Below are 24,312 nucleotides of genomic sequence, written 5' to 3' on the forward strand. Positions count from 1 at the left end.
TTTTAGTTGTGATGGGCAGTATGTCGGCGCAGGCTTGGAGGGCCAAAGGGCCTGTTCCTGTGCTATAATTTTCTTTGTTTTTTGTTGTGGGTTTGGAAGGTGCTGTCAAAGGAGGCTAGGTGCATTGCTGCAGTACATCTAGTAGATGGTAACACTGCTATTAGTGCGTGATCTTGGTGCAGAGAGTAACTGTTTGAGGCAATAGATAAAGGTGCTTTGTCCTTCATTGTATCCAGCTTCCTGAGTTTTGTTGGAACTGTACTCATCTAGGAAAAGAGGGAACATTTTATCACACTTACAACTTGTACTTTGGAGATACTGGGCAAGCTTTGAGGATTTACCTTCTGCAGAGATGCCAACCTCTGAGGTGCTCCTGTAGCCATCTTCATAGAATCCCTACAGTGGGGCAACAGCCCTTTCAGCCCAACACCGAACCTTGGAGCACCCCACCCAAACATAACCCACTTAATCTTCACATCCCTGAACACTACGGGCAATTTAGCACGGCCAATCCACCTAGCCTCCACATCTTTGGACTGTGTGAGGAAACCAGAGCATGGGAAGAATGTGCAAACTCCACACAGACAGTCGCCCAAGGGTGGAATTGAACCTGGGTCCTTGGCGCTGTGAGGCAGCAGTGCTAACCACTGAGCCACCGTGCTGCCCCAGATTGTGTTTCTCTGTCTTTTGCAGGGGACTATTTGGTGAACATTACTCTGCCTGAGGAAACTTTCTTCATATGTGCACTAAAAAGAAAACTTCGCCATGGCAAATACCTTTAGTAGGCCCTAATCCTGTTCTCAGCTGAACGTTCACTCAGACAAACTGAATAAAAGGTAGTCCTCTCTTAAAATATGATTGAGTAGTTTCGACTCAGGGATGTTTTCAATTATTTTAGAGTTGTGCGTCTGAAGCATTTTTTTTGGAGAATTGTCATGGCTGTCTGAATTTTGATCCATAAATTAATGAATGATGGGTTGTTTGAAAAACAAGGTGAAACTTGTCAGCGCGTATTCTTTGGGCTACACAGACAGAACTGAGCTTTCCAGTTTCTACCAGGTTTCAGTAGTAGACTAAATAAAAACCAAAAGAATTGCAGATGCTGTAAATCAGAAGCAAAACCAGAAAGCTCATCTACCCTCAGTTCTGAGGAAAGGTTACTGGACCTGAAATGTTAACTCTGATTTCTCTTCACAGATGTTGCCAGACCTGCTGAGTTTTGCCCCCAGTTTCTGTTTCAGTCGTAAACTGTTCGGCTCACATTTTGAAATTCTTCTGAAATGCCAACATGTTAAATGTTAAAGATGATAATAAATCTATCCTCAAAGCACAGATGGTAGCCTTACAACAAACAGACCCACTTCTGAGTCTTTATAGTTCTTCCATTTCACTATCTCTTCGCTATGGATATGTAAAATTGTAAACTGTTAGACTTATTACTATGTTTGTGGTGCAAGGGTGCCAAGAGTTTGGATTGATTTGGGAAGGGATGTGGCAAAGACGCTGTTTTCCTCCCTAACTGTGTAACCTACTCATTTTTTTTCATGTTCCTGTGAAACACCTTTCATTATATTAAAGGCATATGAAATCTAAAATTGAGGACATTGTAATAACTTTGTGGGCTGGTATTTTGAGTAGTTTTGAAAGAGAAGGAGAAAGTTGTGTCAGTTCTGTGAGAATAATCAGCTCTAATTTGTATTTTCCATAAATCTAGGACTTCTTGTTTCTGGTTTTCTGGACACTGACCCTGGAGTTCCTCAGGGCAGTTTCCAAGGCCCAATCATCATCAGTGACCATTCCTCCAACATATGGCCAAAAGTGGCATTATTCACTGATAAATGTTGAACTTCATTTGTAACTCCTTACATCCTGAAGCAATTCATGTCCATATCCAGCAAGATTTGGACAATATCCATGCTTGGGCTGACAAGTTTCAAAGTTACATTCACACCTCACAAGTGCAAAGCAATGACCATCTCCATTAAGAGAGTCTTAATATCCTACCTTGAACATTCAATGGCATTACAATTGCTGAATTACCCCATCATCATTATCCTGGGTCTCACCATTGACCACACATGTAACTGGACCAGCCACACAAATACTGTGGCTATAAGCTCGGATCAGAGACTGAGATGTCTCTGGTACGTAATTCAGCTCCTTGACTCCCCAAAGCCACTCAACCACTTTCAAAGCATAAGTTAAATGTGTGATAGAATATTCCAAACTTGCTTGGATATGTTAACTCCAACAGTGCACAAGAAGCTCAATATCATCCAGGATTACAAAAAACTCCTACTTGATCACCACCCGAAACACCCACTCATTCCTTCACCGACCGTACACCGTGCCACAGTGTGTACCTACTATAACATATACCACAGCAATTCGCTAGTACTCCGTTGACAGCACCCCAAAACTGGGACCTCTCAGAAAAACAATCACATGAGAATCACAGGGAGATGGTCAAGAGCTTAAAAATCTTTTTTCCACATCCATTTAGAATATGAATATGTTACGTTAATACTGACTCAAATGCAGAGAAATGCATTTCAGGAAATAGCAGGCATGCTAATCACTGCTTCTGATTCATTAAAATAATCCATAAACTAATTGTATACTCCCACATCCATTAAAATCTTGCCTGCTGTATCATCTTGATACTTAGAAACCACAAATTACCCTTGTTTGAAAAAAATCTGTTGCTTGTTAAATACTAAAGATTAGTCAAGCAGATTCCAGGTGTATACTTTTTCAGTCACAGTTTTATTTCAACACACACCTCACAAAACACTAGTACAGTGATTGCTTATTCCTAATTCTCACCCAAATATCCCTTCTAAAACATATACAATCACTCGAGGGCTCTTGTGGCACAGTGTTTATGTCCCTACCTATAAGACTGGAGACCCTGGTTCAAGTGTCACCTGCTCCAGAGGTGCTTATTAACATCTCTGAGCAGGTTGATGTAGAATAGGCAAAATAAACATCACCTCTTCCCTAGGTCTATTTGGTCTTAACATCTCTGCCATACCCTAATAGATGATAACAAAGGGTGAAAAAAAATGTTGCTGAAATTGGAGGGTTTGATTTATAAGGATAGCTGGGACTTCTTTCCCTGCAGTTGAGGGGTGAGCTTTATAGAGATTTATGAAATCATGAAGGGCACAGATAAGGTGAATAGCCAAGGTCTTTTCTACAGAGTATGGAAGTCTAAAGCTAGAAGGCATAGGTTTAAGGTGAGAAGGGAAAGATTTAAAAGGAACCTGAGGGGGGACTTTCGCAAGAAGAGAGTGGTGCGTGTACGGAATGTGCTGTCAGAGGAAGTGGTAGAGAGAAGTACAATTATAACAATTCAAAGACATTTGGACAGGTACATTGTTAGGAAAGGTTTGGAGGGATACGGACCAAATACAGGCAAACAAGACTAGTTCAGTTTAGGAAACCTGATCAGCATAGATGGGTTGGGCTGAAGGGTCTGTTTCTAGTCTGTATGACTCTATAACTGAAGATTCAAAATGACCACTTGTACTTACCACCCTCTTTTGAATATGCCTGAGTAGATGTTGGAACACCTGGTAAACCATCAAAAAGTGGGTAAAGCAAAATGTTGTAGAGGCGCATTGGCTCAATATTGTCTGGAAAAGAAATTCACCACATTTCAGTGCAGTTTGAACACTGAAACATCCTCTCTCAACATCTAAAAGTCCTTTCCTATTTTCTCTTCAAGAAATATCCCCTTTGGTTCAGTTGCAAGCTTCTCACAATGTGTAACTGTAATATTGATTTCATGTTTCAAGCCCTAACATCTGTATGCTTTTTTTTTATTCAATCAATACTAGGGTTGCAAAATCGGCAAAATGGATATATACTTTGAATTATTGTCACTATAAGTGAATGGAATTTAAATTATCCTTTGCTAATGAACTTCTAAAATTTGATCTCTGGTTCTGTGTATATATTGGTTGAGGGGTGAAACAATCAGAACAGGCATTCAGATATACTATATAATTCCTATCTCAAAGTGAGACATTGTGTTCTTTTTATAATTTTAGTGTAAAATCGTTTGACCATATTTTCAAGGGGAAATAAATACCTAAATTTATTGTACTCTAATAACATCCACCTTCCAGTCGGGACAATCTGGCTCAGTTTTGGAGTATGACGTGCACATGTATGCTTTTCCGACCAACCAGGTTCAATCATTCAAACACCTCATATCCTTTCTCTCTAATAACCCCTTCACTTGAAGATACTTAGTTTTGAGTGAGTATGTGTGCGCAGTGCCAGAAGTGATCAGGTGGAATCTTCTGTTTTTAAGCGCTGGATGAATAAAACTATCTCCCACTAAATATTGGGATGACTAAAATCATTGTCTTTGGTCTGCATCGAAAACTTTCGTCTCCTATAGACATCACCTTCATCACACAGCAGATGCCTCAGACTCTTTGTAACCTTACTTGATCTGAAGAGGAACTACTGACTGCATACCTATTCCATCATCAAGACATGGGAAAATAGGAATGTGAGCAGGCCCCTGAGCCTGTCTCATCAGTCTATACAATCATGGATGACTGAATACTCCAATGCATTTTAGCCACCTTATCACCAATAACCCTATATACCACTGGTAATTAGAAATATTTCAATTTCTGCCTTAAACATATGGAAAAACGTAGGCTCCACCTCCCTCTGCCATTATAGAATGCCAACAGCTGACAACCCTCTGAGTAAATCATTCTCCTCAGCCTGGACTGCACACTTCCATCTCTGCACCTAGTTCAGTTTAGCCAACAGCCTTACACTGGTTCATTCATATTAGCTCCTTAGTCCAGAAACATTGTAATTTTAAAATTTTCATTCTTGTTTACAAACCCTGTGTGATGTCTCTTGATAACCACTTCAGGCCCTCCAACAAAGTTGTGCGTCCAAGACTTGCTTCTTTATTTCTCTTTTCCCCCTTAAATCATCCTCCTTTTTCTTTGACCATAGCCTTTGACTACCTGTTTTGCATTTGTTTATTTGTCTCAGTTAGTTTACTAACATTCCTCTGACATGCCTGGGGATATCTTACTACATTCAATGGTGCTATATGAAGGCAGGAAATTGTGTGAGGTGAAGCATGGACTCAGCTGTTGTTTGGAAACATTTGGTAGCTGGAAAGTGTGGTGCATCTGCATTAACTATTTGTAGATCATTTTTAAAAACTAATTGATCATGAAGCCAGTTTTCTCCTTCAGTGAAGAGAGTCATAATGAGTAGCAGCTCTCAACTGGAAACTTCATGCTCCTCTTATGTCAAAGTTCCAAGATGTGACCTGTTTAGTTGGACACACAAATCCTCACTGTTCCCAAATAGTGCGGCTCAAATTCAGGGTACTTCCATGTCAGAACAGGTCTAAATGAAGACTCAGCTGTACGCTTTCATTAATAATAAATCAATGAACCCTCGTGTTAGGGTAAAGTCAACATACTTCCACTTTCTCATTTGTGGCAGGCAATTGATGGCGAGTTTGACCTGAGGGTCACCACACCTCAGGCAAGGGACAAAGTCAAGAAGGCAGGACCTTAATGGTGACCTTAGCCTGTGTGACATCACTCTACATCAAAAACCAGCCATCCAACTGTTAGCACCCTAGCTGATTTTCATTGTTTTAATTTTATTCCTTTATCAGTTTTTGTTTGGAGTTACAAGCTGGGAATTGTGAGCTAAAGATGACTTTTGGATTGTATTACCCAATGTTAAATGGAAAACAGACCAAACAAGCTTTTATTTATTCATGAGGCCAGGCCTAGAAGTTAATTGCAAGTACATTTCTAATCAAAATATTTTACAGATGGTTTCTAACCAGGGAAGAGAATTATGTTTAAAAAGAAAGCAGAGGTTGGCTATGAAAAACGTCAGTACCTGAGCAAGTCTGGAAATGATGTTATGCTCATGCAGATGGCAAATGTTTTATGGTAATTGGGACCTCATGTAGGGGACAGACAGTCAGTCAGTCAGTCTGTCAGGGACTGGTCAGAGTTTGAATTGCGTATTGGAATTTTTTTTTCTGTGAGGAAAGGAATCTGGCTGTTGATGCTATAGCATGAAGATTTGAATGTTCCCTGCCTAACTTCCTATGAGCAGCTGTTGGAAATTCAGAATAGAAAACTAAGTGTTAAATATTACTGACTTTATCTGAGTGAACTGAAAAGGTGGCCCTGATCAACACCCTCAGAAAATCAATCAAAAAACTATCACGTATTCCAGTGAAACAGTGCTTTGTGAAAACCACTGAAGTAATCTGGCCAAAGATGGTAGGATCTGCAGATGCTAGAGAACCCGAGATAACAAGGTGTAGAGCTGGATGAACACAATTCCTGGTCCTATCAAGTAATCTGGCCAGTTTTGTTATTTTCCTTTTATTTCACTCCTTTGACTGTGTATTTTTTTGGTCTGTCCACCTTTTGTGTGAATGGGGCTGAAAACAAAGAATTTTACATTTTGAAGCCTAGACCAATTTGATTACACTGTTATTTAAGTTTGCTCAACTGAAGTTACGATATTGTCAATCATTGCTAAATCTTTTGTTTAAGATACAAACCAGTGTCTGGAATTGATTATTTGTAGAATCTGAGATTGGTTATTGGAAAAATCTGTTTAAAAACCATTGAAGTCAATTTTGAGGGTCTTTGAAGACTTTAATTTTACTGTGATGCAAAAATAGAGATACAAAGGCTGATTTGGTTCTGCTCGCTGTCTTTGTGTGATAACACTGCCAACTGAGCCAACCAACTCCTCATGTTATAGGGCTCTGACATGAAACTAAAACTTTACAATGATTTGTTATCGTGGTATCACTGCATGCTGATTTTTTTTTAAATCTTCAATTTAAGTATTGATGTAATTTGCTTCTGTGGATATGTATTACTCATAAATAATTTATAGCTTATGTTGCCTTCGATCGATGGTTTCTCTTCTGCTGTAAATCTGAAGTTTTTTTAAAGTTGCACTTAACTTGTGGTCAGATTATTGTGAAGTTACCGAGACTTCATGGACCTTTAAAAAACAATGGCAGACAGACTGCATGTAGCAGACTGCTCTTTTTTTAAATAAAAGCCAGGTGGATTGCCTGTAGCGCACTACACCTTTAATAACAATGGCAGGCAAATTTCCTATGGTGCACTGCCCGTTCAATAACAATGGCAGGTAGATTGCTTGTAGCACACTGCTACTTTAATAAACAATGGCAGGTGGATTTTTTTGTGGCGTGCTGCTCCTTTAAGAATGACAAAGTTAGGTGGAAATGAATTGAAATAAAGCCACATCAAACTGGCCCGGCCTTCTCTTGGGTGTGTGTCACTGATTGGTCATTGGAGATGACACTTGACTCATTATCTTCTCCTGAAATCAGCAACATGCCGGTTTTGATCTCGATGAGGGAGTAAGGCTGACTTAGAATCGACGAGGACAACTGAAAAAAATCTGCGGTTTTATGTTAAAAAAAACATTGCTGACAAGCAAGGCATTCTTTTACTTAGAAATTATGCCACTTGCAATAAACTTGCTATGACTAGTTTTAAAATAACTTTGGGATTGAGTCCACATTGTAATAAGATTCTTATCTACCCTAACCACAGACTGATTCTGCATTAAAATGCTTTAATTCTAGGACTTTAAAATTGTGATGCTGATTCAATCCTAGTGTTTAACTATTATGTCTAGTCTTCTTCTAATCTGTAATCCTGGTAGTGACCTGCAGTACAGATTGTGGAGCTGACTACAGAACACGAGAGCAGGACCAGACCATTTTGTCGTTCGGGCCTGCTCTGTCATTCAGTAAAAGATCATGTTTGTGGTTTCCACTCTAGTAACCTGCATGTCTTCATAACCCTTGACTCCCTTATCTACCAACTATCTACTGAGCTCAGATAGTAGCAACTGCAGATGCTGGAGAATCCGAGATAACAAGGTGTAGAGCTGGATGAACACAGCAGGCCAAGCAGCATCAGAGGAGCAGGAAAGCTGACGTTTCAGGCCAATACTCTTCTTCAGAAAAGGTTTTCTGAATTTTCTGAAGAAGGGTGTAGGCCCGAAACGTTAGCTTTCCTGCTCCTCTGATGCTGCTTGGCCTGCTGTGTTCATCCAGCTCCACATCTTGTTATCTCCATTCATCCCAGAAATGGGTTGGGTGCACTTTCTCCAAACTATTTCTAACACACCAAGATTTCCAAGTAAAGGAATGCCTTATAAAGTTAAATTCTCCCAAGAATTTAACATCACTCACTTACCTTGTACAATTGCTTCTGTATTCTTAGCAGGTACATTTTTCCAGTTGATATTACAGGCAATTTTCTCAGACACCACACACCATTCGAGCACATAACCAGTTGTTGTCATGTTGGGAGGCTTCCATTGCATTAGTAAGCTGGTGTTGCCATTTGAAGAAGCAACAAGATGGGACAGTGGCGGAAACTCTGCCCATGTAATGTAAAGAAAGTTGTAATGATTATGTTACACAAGGAAAGTGCCACTTCTTCTTCTAAGAAAGTCATTTCAATGGATTAAAAAGTTGATTCTTGCTACAGTGGCAATGCTTTATATCAGTATATTTTCTGTAATGGTAACAAAGATTTCAGTTATTTGGTCAAAGTGTTTAGGGCACAAACTTCTTAATCATAAGGAGTAGTACTTGGACGATGTGAGAGGGTGCACTATTGAACTTCGTTTTTCTATTGTTTAAATGTATAAAATACTCCAATGCAGTAGTGAGGGAGTCCCTGTACTGTCAGAGGTGCTGTTTTTCAGAAGTCATGTCAACCACAGGTCTTGTTTGCCCTTTCAGGTGGATGTGACAGATTGCATGATGATATTTCAAAGAAGGGTAGGTGTCCTATTAGATGTTTATCCCTTGGCCAACATCATTAGGCACATATTGTGTGGTCATTTTTATATTGATCAACATGAATTGATCACCACATTTCAGACATTACAACAGTGACTGTGTGTTACAAGTGCGTCATTGGCTGAAAAGTGCTTCAAGACATTCCAACATCATGCAGGGCACTATATCAATATAAGTTATTTCTTTCTCTGGTTCTAACATGGTCTTCTGTAAATGTTTTCTAATGCATGCAGCCCCAACATGAAACACATTCCACTATGGTTTGGTGAAATGAAAGGAGGATGCAAATAGGGGAATTTTTGGAGTACAACTTGGATCGCCAAAAATTCTCAGCAATCACAACTCCTGTGTTGATGAACACAGAACATAAGGAAAATAGTGTCTCACATGCAAAAACCTAAGAAGAAATGCTGTGTGGTGTCACAGTCATACAGAAAACAGTCAGATCCTGCTCACATTTTTTACATTTAAGGAAAGATAGACTGGCATTGCAGGCAGTCCAGGGAAGGTTCATTAGGCTGATCCCTGGTATGGAGGGATTTTTGTAGAAGGAGAGGATGAGTAGCTTGGGCCTGTACATACTGGAGTTTAGAAGAATGAAAGAAAACATTATTGAAACGTGGAAGATTCTTAGGGTTGATGCAGAGAGGGTAGATGCAGAGAGCTTGACTTCCCTTGTTGGAGAATCCAGGACTGCGGGCACGATCTTAAGCATAAGGAGTTTTCTGTTTAAGACAGTGATCTGGAGGAATTTCATTTGAATGGGTGGAATTATTTACCAAAGGATTCTCAATATATTTAAGGCTGTGACAGAGTGATTATTAATAACTAAGGGAATCAAGTGTTTTGGGGATAAGGCAGAAAAGAGTGTTGAGGATTGTAAGATCACGTACGATCTCACTGGCAGCATCAACTTGATGCATCAAATGGGCTACTTCTGCTCCTACATCTTATGTAGAAACATATTAACTGAGAGATATTGGAGAGCTATATGAGCGTATTTGTAAACAGTGGCACCCAACCTTCTGTACCCAGTAACAGGAAAGCTCATCGAATCAAGCTCCAGTCAGGTGGTTAAGAGCTGAATAGTGAGCATCTCAGTGAATCACAGACCTCGATGCTAAAGATCTCGTCATGATCCAAGCAGAGGCCAAGTGTGTCTGGGTCCTACTGATCTACCCTGGAGGCCTAGGGGTTGAGTGATGAGAAGGCAAGTCTTTTTCTTTCAATCACATGGACTGGGGTCATGGAAGAGGAGGATTGAGGGGGAGGGAGGCAAGGACAAGAAGGTGGTTTCCAACATCTATCTATTTTTACCTCAACCGTATCTCCAATTAGCACTAGAGTGGGGTATGTGGACTCCTGCCCCAATTCTCTACAGGCCTCCAACCCCTCAGGCAGGTTCTCCTGACTTCTGATCGGGATTAAAAAAAAAATGAACAATCTCTTTATTCTCTATCAGAATAAACTTGGGTTGTGAGAGCAATAGTCACAATTTTAAAATTTCTTTAATGGGATGCATGTGTTTGGCAATTGTTACCAATCCTTAATTGCCCTTTAGAAAGTTGTGATGAGTGGCCATTTTGTTCTGCTGCCTTTCACGCCTAGGGTGGACCCAAACTGCTGCTTCCATACGTCGATCCAATACAAACCAGCAGAGCAATGCCATATTTAGGTGAAGGATTTAGTTTTAATGCTATTTGCTTTTCCTCAATCTGTTTGCAAATTCTTTTGCTGCAAAGACCTAACCATATCAAATGGAAACTATTTTGCCATTATTCTGCTAGAGCTACGTAACCTGGATTTACCTAATTCATTCGATGAGGGAATGATGATGTGAGCCTCTGGAGATTCTCCCACAGAGTTGTAAGCAGCCACTTTGATTTTGTAGTTTCCATCAGGCAGTTGGAAACTGCACTCTAAGTTTGACGTGTTGTACACTTGAATCCCAGGTTCATGCAGGTGGATCCTGTAACCCAAAATCTTTCCATTTGCTACACTCTTTTCCAGTGGCTGTGGGAAAATTGGTCAAGGGTTATTGGCAACTTAGTAATGCTTCTCCGATGAGTGCAATAGTTTAATGAATATAATTACAACACCCTGAATTGAGCGCTTTTTTCGAGTTGATGTGGGTTAAACAATGACAGCAATACTGTTTGCTTGAAAACTTTACCTCTACTCAAGCCAAAGTTTAGTTGTTGGCTCACCTGCTTTTAGCTTGTTCTTCATTTCACTTAATCATATAGCACCAAGGGGTACACACAGTGATAAGCTAAGCGCTTTTTAATCAAAAATTCACAGGGATGTGGGTATTACTGATATGGCCAGTATATTTTGCTCATCCCCAATTGCCCTTGAGAAGTGGGTGACTAGCTGCATTCTCGAATCACTGCAGCCCATGTTGAGATGAAAGAGCTTCAAAGTTAATTATAGTAACTGAAGTTTGCATTAATCTTAATTGGAGAAGACGCTGAGTCAAAATGCAGCCAAAACATGGGGAAAAAAATTATGTATTATATTCAGTTAATGCTATGTTTTGAAATTGAGCTTTTCACATCAACACTATGCATAATTTTCAACGTTGCCACCCAAGTGGAAACTTGATGAGGCAGATCACCATAAATTAACAGATAAAAAGCACATGGCAGACAATCCATTCCACCAGCTTACTGCATTGGCAACCGAGTTAGAAATGGCCCTGAAATGAAAGTATTAGCACAGCAACAGAGCTAACAATTGAACTTATAACATGCTTGCTTGCGAAACTAACTTGGTTTGTCATACTGTTGTTTTATGCCAGTTATTTTAATTCAAAATCTTTTCCTATCCAGACTTTTTTGGCTCAAGAGGTGAAATTTTCATTGCAAGTAGTTTTGCAAGCTGAATGGAAAATTTGCCTTTTAAATGTTTTAAAATTAATGCACAGCATTAGTGCACAAATAGCACAGCAACGGTGGTCAGTGAGGAGGTAGTTCTGATGTGAAATACTAACATCTCTGTTCTATTCATTATTATTAAGCAATACCTTCCACATTAGACGGACTCTACGAGTTCCATTTGCATCAAGGGCCTCAATGCTTCTCCAAATTTGTAATTTTTGAGCTGGAGCTATTAGCAAGAAAGAAGCCAGTACCAATGAATTGAAGCACAGCAAATGAGAAGTACACCGACAGTACACATACAGTTAGCCAAAACATGATTCGCTTTTTGCAGTTTGGTTTATTTGAAAATAATTTGCATTTGTGCCAATGAACTACAATTCACCCTTGGTGAGCTTTTCTGTTTTAAATAAACATGTACTTCTGTTTAAAAATGAAGTGCACGAAAGAAAATATTGCAGCATAATTCCAAAGTTGCACAGAAAGAAAATGTAAGTGCCTGGATTCGCTAGATCAACCCTCCAAACCTCTGAGATTTTTAGCAGTTGTGATCACAGAATTGTTGTGGAGCAGAAAGAGGCCATTCAGCCCATCATGTCTGCATCACTCAGAATTTTGACTTCATGCCAACTTCTGCCTTTCCTCCACAACCCTACAAACTGCTTCTAATTAAATGATCATCCAATGCCTTCCTGAATGCTTTGATTGAATCGGCCTTCACTACACATCCAGTTAGTGCATTCCTTGCATTTGATTCTTCAGCAAAACACTTTAAAACTGTGCTCCCCGATTCTTGATCCTCTTATGCGCAGGAACACTTTCTTCCTGTTTAGTCTGTCTCCAGACACCTCATGAGTTTGAAGGCCTCTACAAATGCCCTGTCATTCTACTCCTTTTCAAAGGAAAACAGTCTCAACTTCTCTAATCCACGCTCATAATTGAAGTCTCCCTTCCCTGGAACTGCTCTCATAAATTTCTAGAGTGCTGTCTCCAAGGCATTCACTGAATCATTCATAAAATGCGCACCCAGAACTGTACAGAATATTCCAGCTGAGGTCTCATCTGTGTCTTATATAGGTTTAGTGTAATCTCTTGTACACTACATCCCTACTTATGAAACCTAGAATACTGTATGCTTTATTAGCAGTTCTCTCTATTTGCCCTGCCACCTTCAGTGACTTATGCACACACACATTCAGGTCTCTCTGTTTCTGCAAACCACTTAGAAACGTACCGCTTACTTTACACAGTCTTTCCATGTTCTTTGTACCAAAGTGCAGCATTTCATACTTCTCTGCATTGAACTTTATCTGCCAACTACTTGCCCATTCCCCAAAAGTCAATGTCTTTTGAAGTTCTGTCTTGTCCTGCTCAGTGTACAATTCCTAAATCTTGTAATCTGACATTAAAGAATATAATTCAAAGCATCTGTAGCAGGTAGAAGAATTTTTGTACTCACCGCATTCTGATGTAATGCCTGTACTTTCATTACTCCATTCACTCCATGGACTAATTTCAGTTTTCTGCTTACAACGAATCTTCAGCTGGTACTCAGTATAAGGTAGGAGACTGCACAGTTTGAAGAATGTACTATTTACTACTGTTAAAGGAATCTGTAGAAGAAAGAAAAAGGTTTTTGAATAACTGGTAAGCCCCACTAAATTCACAAGAGCCAGTTTTTGATTGTGCTGTTGCAACCTTGGCTTATTGACAGTACGAAAATACTATGTGTGTTAGAGAGGCAGGAGGTCACAGCTGCTGTTGTGACTGTTGTCAGAGAAAATCATAATCAGTTGATAACTTTGTATAGAGTACGCACGAGTAGTTTTTGCATCCAAATCAGTTATCACACATTTCTGGGAAGTTAAAATTTGATTCTGCAAGGTAATCACTTACTGCCATACTCTTAGAAACATATGAGAGAAAGAGAATATTTTAACCTGACAACAAAGAGCATTAGTGATCTACTGTATTGGTGGTAGAGCAAATGCATCGACTGGGACAACATCTCTGCGGAGAGGTTAGATACAAATTGAACATCTTTCTTTCCTTGAATTCAGTTGTTAACAACTGCTGATTTTGATCAGCATAGGCCAAGAAAATGTAAGTGCCTGGATTCGCTAGATCAACCCTCCAACAAGCAGACGAACTCTCTTGGCCACAGTACATGAACGGGCCAGACATACCAGAGAAAGAGAACAAGAAATATTGGTCTCGTTTTCTCACTACAATTTGGCTAAACATTTCCGTACTGAGAGATCTACAACAAATGCTTAAAGCATAGAGTGACCTTGGAATGCACTGATTAAAATAACAACTCAAATTACATGCTGTTTTATTCAAGAAAATAACTTTTTGGACCAAAGATAATGGGAACTGCAGATGCTGGAGAATCCAAGATAAAGTGTGGAGCTGTCTCATCTGTGTCTTATATGGATGAACACAGCAGGGCAAGCAGCATCTCAGGAGCACTCTCTGATGAAGGGTCTAGGCCCGAAACGTCAGCTTTTGTGCTCCTGAGATGCTGCTTGGCCTGCTGTGTTCATCCAGCACCACACTTTTTGGACCAAATTTTGCACTGTGTTCATGATAAAAGCTTTCTTGCAAGCTTTGTTTCTGATTTGAATAGATGCATTTGAACAGAAGTATGAAACGTGGCACAGTGGCCGGTGCCACTGCTCCATGGCACCAGGTACCTGGCTTTGGTTCCAGCTTCGGGAGCTTGCATGTTCTCCCAGCATCTGTGTGGGTTTCCCTTAACTACTCTGGTTTCCTCCCACAGCCCAAAAATATGCAGATTAGCTGGACTGGCTAATACTTAATTAGCTGTCATGTCCAGGAATGTGCAGGCTAGCTGCATTAGCTATGGTGGATACAGGGATAGGGTAGGGGCTGGGTTTGGTGGGATGCTCTTTCAAAGGTCACTGTGACTTGATGGATCAAATGGCCTCTTTTGGCATCATAGGGATTCTATGATTCATTTTTATTGGTGTGAGAAACCGGAAGGGATTCAACATACAAGTGGAATGCCCCACAAGATTTTCCAGGACATATCTAACATGACAATAATATTCTTATAAGCTTTGCACATCATATGAAATCTCACGATCTTATCAATACTGTCATTTATCATGAGATTGTCGTATTTTTATAAAATATTCTTTTTGAGTCACGATGATGGGCGATAGATACCTGTTGTAACTGCAGAATTGAATGTGAATTCCTTTATAATACAGGTTCACAAGTGGAGATCCACTCCTCTTCCTGATAATAAACAAAGAAACATGGATGTTGGAAATATGAAACAAAAGCAGAAATAACTGGAGATATTCGGCAGGTCTGGCAGCACCTGTGGAGAGAAAGCAGAGTTAACATTTTGGGTCCAGTCATCCTTCTTCAGACCTGAAACACTGACTCTGCTTTCTCGCCACAGACGCTGCCAAGACCTGATGAATTTCTCGAGGAATTTTTGTTTTTTGTTTCCCCATCCTAACATTCGTACCTGCAACACAACGAGGATGAAACAGCTAACAATCTGCCATTAAGTAACTGCATTTTAATTACTATGATTTATCAAGCTCAAGGCTGTTTTCTCAGTGCATCAGAGCTATTTTGGCTGCTCCTTCAACTGAATTTTCCATGATTTGAATAACGATGAGAAAATTGGCTGGAATTGCTGTTTCCATAAAGACCTTGAAGGGTTGGCAGACTCCGAGAACACTTCATGCCAGTGTCAGATCATGCCTCAGTTGATAGATCCACAGACAACTCAACAACTGCCAGATATATGCCAGCTGAAAGAACGTGGCCCTCTTGTGAAGTCAAGTGTTTACTCTCCAGATATACAACAGAATGCTTCTGTGCACTGAGCAGCCCCAGTGGCCCAAATTGAAATCAGTGATAATTAGTGTCTTAGTGATATTGGGAACTGCAGATGCTGGAGAATCCAAGATAACAAAGTGTGGAGCTGGATGAACAGAGCAGGTCAAGCAGCATCTCAGGAGCACAAAAGCTGACGTTTCGGGCCTAGACCCTTCATCAGAGAGGGGGATGGGGAGAGGGAACTGGAATAAATAGGGAGAGAGGGGGAGGTGGACCGAAGATGGAGAGAAAAGAAGATGGGTAGAGAGGAGAGTACAGGTGAGGAGGTAGGGAGGGGATAGGTCAGTCCAGGGAAGATGGACAAGTCAAGGAGGCAGGATGGGGTGGTAGGTAGGAATGGAGGTGCGGCTTGAGGTGGGAGGAAGGGATGGGTGAGAGGAAGAACAGGTTAGGGAAGCAGAGACAGGCTGGGCTGGTTTTGGGATGCAGTGGGGGGGAGGGGAGATTTTGAAGCTGGTGAAGTCCACCTTGATACCATTGGGCTGCAGGGTTCCCAAGCGGAATATGAGTTGCCGTTCCTGCAACCTTTGGGTGGTATCATTGTGGCACTGCAGGAGGCCCATGATGGACATGTCATCTAGAGAATGGGAGGGGGAGTTGAAATGGTTCGCGACTGGGAGGTGCAGTTGTTTGTTGCGAACCGAGCGGAGGTGTTCTGCAAAGCGGTCCCCAAGCCTCTGCTTGGTTTCCCCAATGTAGAGGGAGCCACACCGGGTGCAATGGATACAATATACCACATTGGCAGATGTGCAGGTGAACATCTGCTTGATATGGAAGGTCATCTTGGGGCCTGGGATGGGGGTGAGGGAGGAGGTGTGGGGGCAAGTGTAGCACTTCCTGCAGTTGCAGGGGAAGGTGCCGGGTGTGGTGGGGTTGGAGGGCAGTGTGGAGCAGACAAGGGAGTCGCGGAGAGGGAGTGGTCTCTCCGGAAGGCAGAGAAGGGTGGGGATGGAAAAAACGCTTGGCTGGTGGGGTCGGATTGTAGATGGCGGAAGATGATACGTTGTATCCGGAGGTTGGTGGGGTGGTATGTGAGAACGTGGGGTTCTTCTGGGGGCGGCTGTGGCGGGGGCGGGGTGTGAGGGATGTGTTGCGGGACGTGTTCCCTCACACCCCGCCCCCGCCACAACTGCCCCCGGAGGATCCCCCTCGTTCTCACATACCACGCCACCAAACTCCGAATACAATTCATCATCCTCCGACACTTCCACCATCTACAATCCTACCTACTAACCTCATCCCACCTCCTTGATCTGTCCGTCTTCTCTGGACTGACCTATCCCCTCCCTACCTCCCCACCTATACTCTCCTCTCTATCTATCTTCTTTTCTCTCCATCTTCGGTCTGCCTCCCCCTCTCTCCCTATTTATTCCAGTTCCCTCTCCCCATCCCCCTCTCTGAAGGGTCTCGGCCCGAAACGTCAGCTTTTGTGCTCCTGAGATGCTGCTTGGCCTGCTGTGTTCACCCAGCTCCACACTTTGTTATAATTAGTGTCTTGTTTCTTATTGATTTTTCTGTTTGAATTCTCTGCCTGAAAGTAGATCTGACAGTGTCACTAAGTACCACTACAGGCAAAGCAAGTAGTCAGTCCCGAATTCACTTTGGCTGGAATGGGGATTAAACCTTGTGATTTGGCATCAGTTTAATCCATACTGGCCATGTGGCCAAATAAAGCAACAAAACTTGAGGGACGATCATACATTGGTGCATTTTCCATAGTGCACCTGATCGATCAGAGTCCACTCCACAAATAATCAACAACCTTTCTCTTATGCTGCATAACTGCTGTTCCCTTTATAAAATTTTGTATTGTTGTGCCTGTCCTGAACAGTGCGAGACCAAAATCTTCACCAGCATGCGTCATTTCTTAGCAATGTTCACATTCTGTACTACCAGTGACTAAAAGCTAATTATAAACATTAATTATTCTTATTAGAAGCAATGGTTGATACATCAGTTGGATTTTTCTCTTTCCATATTTCCTTGTGCTGTTTTTACAGTAAAGCTTTGTCACTATAAAATGGATATCATTCGACATTATAGGTCAGGCAATGTCAAGGAATATTTTTTCACCTTATGGAAACCTGCTGTTCAGGTGTTTTGAGATGATTCGCATGTTCAAAATCCTCTGCCATAGCCAGAAAAAGGTGGCTTATTCTTGTTTATAAATATTGTGAAACAAATAAAATCTGTTTTGGTTTGAATGCTCTTATTGAAGGCAGGTATAAAAGTTTATATCCAAAATCAAGTTTTAACAGAAACAAATATCATGAAACAAACTGAAATCATTTGGAATTAGTAAACATATAGTTCATACCTAAAAAAGAAGTTTACTAATTCCAATTCCAACATATACTTAGTAGAGATCTCAGACTTCTTTTTTAGGTATGAAAGGGTGTTGTTACGAATGATTAGTACTGATCTACACTGTAACATCCAATTCCTTTGCTGATTGAAACGATCCTGAAATGCACAATCAAAATAATTAAAACATTGCCGTTTTAATATGGATAATCACCTGGGTCCATTTGTCTTCATCCAGTGCTTTGTATTGGATTTCGAAAACAGCTTTACTGTGAGTAACCATTTCAAATGGCATCTTCCATTGTCCAAGTAAACAACCATTTTGCTCTGGGTCTGGCTTCACTGCAATTATTCGAGGAGCTTTGAACTTTACTGTGAAATAAACAGAACTTTTGCTATTTTGCAACCTTACATATCAACTCATGTTGAAAATAATTCTTACAATATTATGGAAAATGTTGATCAAGTTATCAAAGCTACTGCTCCAGCTACTGCTCCACCACTTGTCTTTGAATTATTGGAGGTGGAATTTATCTTGGGTGGCAGCATAAACTGGCACCTGGTTGACACTGGGCAAAATTTCACTCATCCTGACATAAATGAAGAGAATATTGGGCAGAGTGTGAAATGAGTTGCTGATTTTCTCTAGCCTTTTCTGTCTGGCCACCCAAGACCACTTACACCTGTTGTACTCAACAGAAGGGCAGCATCATTATGGGTAATGTAATATATTTTCATTTTCATAACTTGTATTAGGGTTAAATGCTTATGTCAGGCGTTCAGGGTAAACAATGGCAAGGAGCCTTAGGTTAAAAGTTTCAATTTAACACTTACATCACCCTCAAACTCTAGAATAACATTTTATCAGCAGGCATAACAGTTTTTATACTGGATTATTTAAATAGTTAGTATCAACTTCATGTATTAATTGTTTAAAGGAACTATACTAATTGTTAATCGAGTATCACTTCTGGTAATGTTACTCTCAATGTTTTATCTCCATTGTCAATTTTAACTTCACTGCCATGGCATGCAAATAATATATTACCCAATGGAAGGAACAATTTGCGGAATGTTTGGTCCTGCAATGGGACCTTGCTATTTCAGAGATCACATTGGAAAATTCCAGCTTTACTTTGGGCCAATACACCTAATGGCCATTCGTTTGGGCTCATGTCCACATTTTTCCAATGTGTGACTACTTTTGCTTTTTTACCATTTTATAGTAACAGCTCCCTACAGGGAAATTCCATTTCAGATAAACAGCCCTCAGGTATAGAGCCGACATCTGATGCTAGATGAATTTTGCACTCTACGTAGATGCAACAAAACTGAAAATATGTTCACGATCAAAGTGTTCATAGTCTTGCTGCACTTCACAACAGAGCAAATCCTTGCCTCAGCATACATTATTGTTGACTTCAAAACAACATTGTGAAGTATCCAGTCTGATGACCTTTTCATCAATGACATCCACTTCCAAGGGACCTGAAACATTCTCTCTCCAAAGACACAGCCAGAACTGCTGAGTTTCACCAGCAATTTCTCTTTTTGTGTCGCATTTCCGCTTCTGCAGTTCTTTGGATTTTTTCAAATGTGTGTTGTTCTGAATTAGTGCCTGTCACAATGATCACTTGAGTATCAGATATCATATGGTACTCGGAACAACATTTGGAGTGATTTGAGGAGGATGATGAACCTCTGCAGAGCACAGAAACCGTCCAATCTTCAGAACACTCATCAGATTGAAAGTACATTCTGTGAAATCCTATCTGAAATTTAAAGAGAAATTTTGCCCAGTGTTTCAAGGGATTTGGAAGCTGCACTAAAGTCATGTGAGTTTAATCATTGATGAGAACATAAGTGTGTATTTCAGCTTGTGTGCAGGACACCTTTTAGTCTGAGAAGGCAAGTTGAGTCGAATATCAAGGAATTGATCAACCAGTTGAAGGTCCAGCAATAAAGGTAAGCTCTGAACTTGTGCCAAAACCAAACGGGGACATCAGACACTGCTGCTGATAAAGGTAAAGTCACCATAGTCTTAGGGGGTTCTCTCCCATTAGAAAGAAGCAAGTGATGTTTTGTTTATCTTGAGGGTCAGCACACCTCAACTAAAGACCTCCATAGCAATCACAGCCAGTGTGGGAATTGAACTCAAGCTATTTAGCATTACTCTACATTACAATCCAGTTGTCATTACAATCCAATTGATCCATTGTAATGTATCAATTGATACTATTTCAATTTTTTGCCATAAATGCCTTAACATATTAATCAATAAGCACTGATCATAACTGCTTCAAACAGTGGCCCAGATCAGGTATTAAGAAGAAAAATCATACCAGACTCAAAATGTTAACCCTCTTTTTCTCTCCACAGATGCTGCTAGATCTACTGCGTTTTTTCCAGCACTTTCTGTTCTTATTTCAGATTTCTAGTCCATAGCATTTTGCTTTTATCAGACCAGATACTGTTCAATTTATTTTATTACAGTAGAAACGATTTAAGGTCAACTCCTGTGCAAGTGTCTGACAAGAGTAGGTTGTAAAGCCAATAACAGACATCATGTTAAGCTGATGTTAGTATCACTCTTTGAACTAAGCACAAACTGGAAGTGAGCTGTATTTTTCCACCAAGAGAACAGCCTGTTTGCTTTGCTTTCATTCTAGTCAGCAGATTAGTGAAAGAAGCTTCCATTTTGTTTGATGGGCTTTCATTTGAGGTCAGCATAATCCCAGATTTACCCATAGCAAACTTTAAGGAAGGCCATCTTGCTAAAGAGACAAGATGCCTATTTCTTATTTCCTAAATAAAACATATAATGTAGCACATTAAAGAATCATTTCCAATAAAAACAACACTGTAATGTAATGGAGCTACTGATTTCTGGTAGAGTAAAAGTTTTGCAACTTAGTCCTCATTATTTTGAAAGTCTTTTATAGCTCAAAGTTCAATTATATCTGACCTTAATTTATTTTCAGAAAATGGACAGAAGGTAACTGAACTGTAATGCAGTCACAATTCCATACAGAAAATTAGCTGTTACTTTTGATGTAATGCATTTTGTTGAATCTGACATAAGCCAAGGTATCTGTTCTTGTCAAGAGTTAATAAAAATAATTAACAATTATCATTTTAACACCAGTTAATGTCTGATGAACCATCTTTGTTCTTACCTATTAGCATGCCATCAAGGCACATGTGGCTGGATGTCTCGGAGCCAAGCTCATTTGTCGCAGTCACCCAGATGTCATGGTAAGAAGCCAAATTCGAAACAAATACCATACATGAATTTTTAGTTTTGTTTGTAGTACAATTCCTTGGGTCTAAATATTTTACAGTGCAGTTCCCAATCATTCTGAAATCGAAAAGAAATCAAACACTTTAGGATGAAGTCCAGATTTATGTCGTAAGTATACACACAAAATTGGACAAACTACACTAAAAGCAACAGCCACTAAAGCAGATTAATGGGTAAGGATCCTGTGGAAAGCAGTTCACTGCCTAATAGCCTAAGTTACAAATCTTCATGTGTCTAACTGGCTCTGGCACCATCAACAGTCGAGAGATTGTGCACTATTCAAGAAAAAAAAACATCTGCTTGTTTGCTACCCAACTGAAGGGCTTTGACTTCCATAACTCGTGGTTGTCCTGTAATGCAATGTACAGGACATGCTGCAGCAAGTCACTAAGGATTCTTTGGCATTACCTCCAAAACCCACAACATCCACCACCTGGAAGGACAAGGCCAGATACATGAGGACACTATCACCTCCAAGTTCCACTCCAAGACATATTGAATTGGAACTCAATTGAATTACAACTCATAACTCCCATAGAATAAAGTCCTAATTCTTTTTCAGAGTTTCACAGTCTTTCAATCTGATGGAAAATGTGGCCAAAACATTCCACCAAAGATATGACAGTCAGGTGGGAGATCCTTTGAAACCTTATTCCTTAGGTGATGTGTACTGTCTGTCTACTTGGTGCAAAAATTAGTAATCAAGATTTTTTTTTGTTGTTCAGTCCCAGTTGGAGTCAATCAATATAAATTTGTAGCTAATTGTTTAACATATTTATTGCACTCTTTAACAAAATACAAGTAAGAGATTAGGTGACCCTCCTGATATTGTTCAACTTAAATCCTTTTTCTTCAGTTGCAATCTTCTTATCTTTACCTTTTTGAAATCACTAAAGTCTATGTTCCTGATATTCCTTATTTTTTCCCCCCTAAGTTCCAAAAACTGTGCTGTCTGTAACTTCTCTCATCCACATGTTCACAGTGTTGGAATCAAGATCCTGTTACCTCATCAAACCCAATCCTTCCCTGGATATCAAAACTGTGGAAGTCCTCAGCCCCTTCAATATTTCTTTACTCTTTCAACTTTTAATAATTTAAAACAAGAAGTTTTTGCAACTTGAGCAAATGAAAAAAGTTCACAGGTGGACAAAATTGAGTGACAGGGAACAAATGGGTAATTGAAACAATAAAAATGTTTGCTACAAAAGATGAAAGAAGTTATTCTCAAGGCAATTTTAAAACTAAAGATGTGGGAATGTTGTATGAGGCAATTAGACTTGACATCACAAGATAAGCTCTGCCTATTATGATATGTAAGTCTATTTCCAGGAAGAGCCAAGGCTGGGCTTCCTAAACTGAGAGTCATTAGCTGCCATTTTGGAGTCACAAGCTCTAAAGTAGCGTTGGTTACTGTGGAGTCCTGAGCGCTAACAGCTACATGGCCCCTTTAAATCAGTGGAGATTGGTTTAAGATGGGGCATGGCCTCATAGGTAATCTTGCACGTGTGGATTCTGTCTTATAAAACCTAGCGAAATGGTTAGTTGCTTTATAATTTAAACAGCTTACCCCTCCACTCCTTTGACACTCCTATACAAAGGCCGACACATCCAGGTATGACTCCTGCCACCGTGCTTTCACAGGCCTGGCAATGTGCAAGTACCAACTTGGGGTCATGATGGCCAGGTGTTTGGGAAGTTTAAGCTAGGGGTTTTCTCCATGTGTTCACTGTAGTATGTATAGTGCCTCATGATCATTCTTAATGTAATAGCACATTGCTAAAGGGATTAGGAGTGTTTACTTTGAAGTTGACCCTAGCTGTCTCACAACAGACACTCATTCACTTAAGGTGTAACCTAATTAGCTGTTATGTAACGTGTAATAAACCCATTAACTGTCCATAAAGATTGAGCCTCTCTTCTGCCTAAGACTTTCTGTGGGCATCGTTCTCTACCTGGTATCAGTAGCTCAACTAATATCAATAGGAAGGACTGGTGACAGCTAACCAACCCAAGATATTCCAGATGTAGTTACACAAAGGGGGCAGCACGGTGGCTCAGTGGTTAGCAATGCTGCCTCGCAGCGCCAGGAACCCGGGTTCGATTCCACCCTCAGGTGACTGTCTGTATGGAGTTTGTATGTTCTCCCCGTGTCTGTGTGGGTTTCCTCCAAGTTCTCCAGTTTACTCCCACTGTCCAAAGATGTGCAGGCTTGGTGGATTGGCCATTGCTAAATTGCCTGTAGTGTTCAGGGATGTGTAGATTAGGTGGGTTATCAGGAGATGGGTCTGGGTGGGATGCTCTGAGGGTCAGTGTGGACTTGTTGGGCCGAAGGGCCTGCTTCCACACTGTAGGGATTCTATGATCTCAAATCTAAGACTCATAAGACTGTAGCAGCGATAGGGTGCACTTATAAGACACAGTACTGTACAAAAAGAGTAGCTAGTCATTTGTTACATTGATGAGATACTAAAAACTGTAAATGTTAAATTGAATCATAATGAACCTGCAGTCCTGTGCTGAGGTAACATTGAATGAAGATCTGGGGAAGAATTTAAGAAGAGGACAGGAGACTACTCCCCCACCCAGGAAGGAACCTCAGCAGCTAGCTGTCAGATTGATCAGAAGCCCTGCAGCCCTAACCACCCTGTGGGCAGGCTAACTTTGTGCAGAGTAGAACTCAGCCCCTCAGTACAGTTAAGTCCCATGTCCATGAGTTGCTTGCTAAGCTGAGAAATCGATGGGTACTGACCCCAATTGACAAGGCATTGGCAGGCTAGAGGCCGCAGAAGATCCCCTGACCCAGGCAAGTCAGGGGTAATGGGTGGGCAGGTTTCAGAGACTTTAGTAGATGGGTGGGGCTGGAAATGAAAGGTGAAAGGCTACATTAAAGCCCACGTGCCATCTTCTGTGGAAGTGTTGCTGATGTGCAAAACGTACCCTGTGAAGATAGTGTCCCCTCTTTTTTGCAATCCTTTCAAAAAAAAATCTTGCTTAAAAAAAAAATCAGCATCTCACCCCACTTGTATTATGGTGCAGGCAGGGTAATCTATTAGAGCAAA

At 40.6% G+C, this 24,312-nt stretch overlaps 1 protein-coding gene across 7 annotated transcripts in view; it reads right to left on the reverse strand.

Moving 5' to 3' along the window:
- LOC125465713 (interleukin-6 receptor subunit beta-like) overlaps nt 1-24,312 on the reverse strand; it is an 88,100-nt gene that overhangs the window by 11,196 nt on the left and 52,592 nt on the right. For all 7 annotated transcript variants that reach the window (XM_059638564.1, XM_059638569.1, XM_059638567.1 and 4 more), the window contains 7 exons: nt 21,129-21,310; nt 18,167-18,324; nt 13,226-13,379; nt 11,913-11,995; nt 10,696-10,900; nt 8,274-8,459; nt 3,537-3,638 (listed from right to left, as the gene is read on the reverse strand). In XM_059638564.1, the coding sequence (XP_059494547.1) occupies nt 3,537-3,638; nt 8,274-8,459; nt 10,696-10,900; nt 11,913-11,995; nt 13,226-13,379; nt 18,167-18,324; nt 21,129-21,310 (1,070 nt within the window). The remainder of the gene's footprint in view (nt 1-3,536; nt 3,639-8,273; nt 8,460-10,695; nt 10,901-11,912; nt 11,996-13,225; nt 13,380-18,166; nt 18,325-21,128; nt 21,311-24,312) is intronic.

Source organism: Stegostoma tigrinum, chromosome 30 (assembly GCF_030684315.1).
Source record: "Stegostoma tigrinum isolate sSteTig4 chromosome 30, sSteTig4.hap1, whole genome shotgun sequence".
NCBI classification, from domain to species: Eukaryota; Metazoa; Chordata; class Chondrichthyes; order Orectolobiformes; family Stegostomatidae; genus Stegostoma; species Stegostoma tigrinum.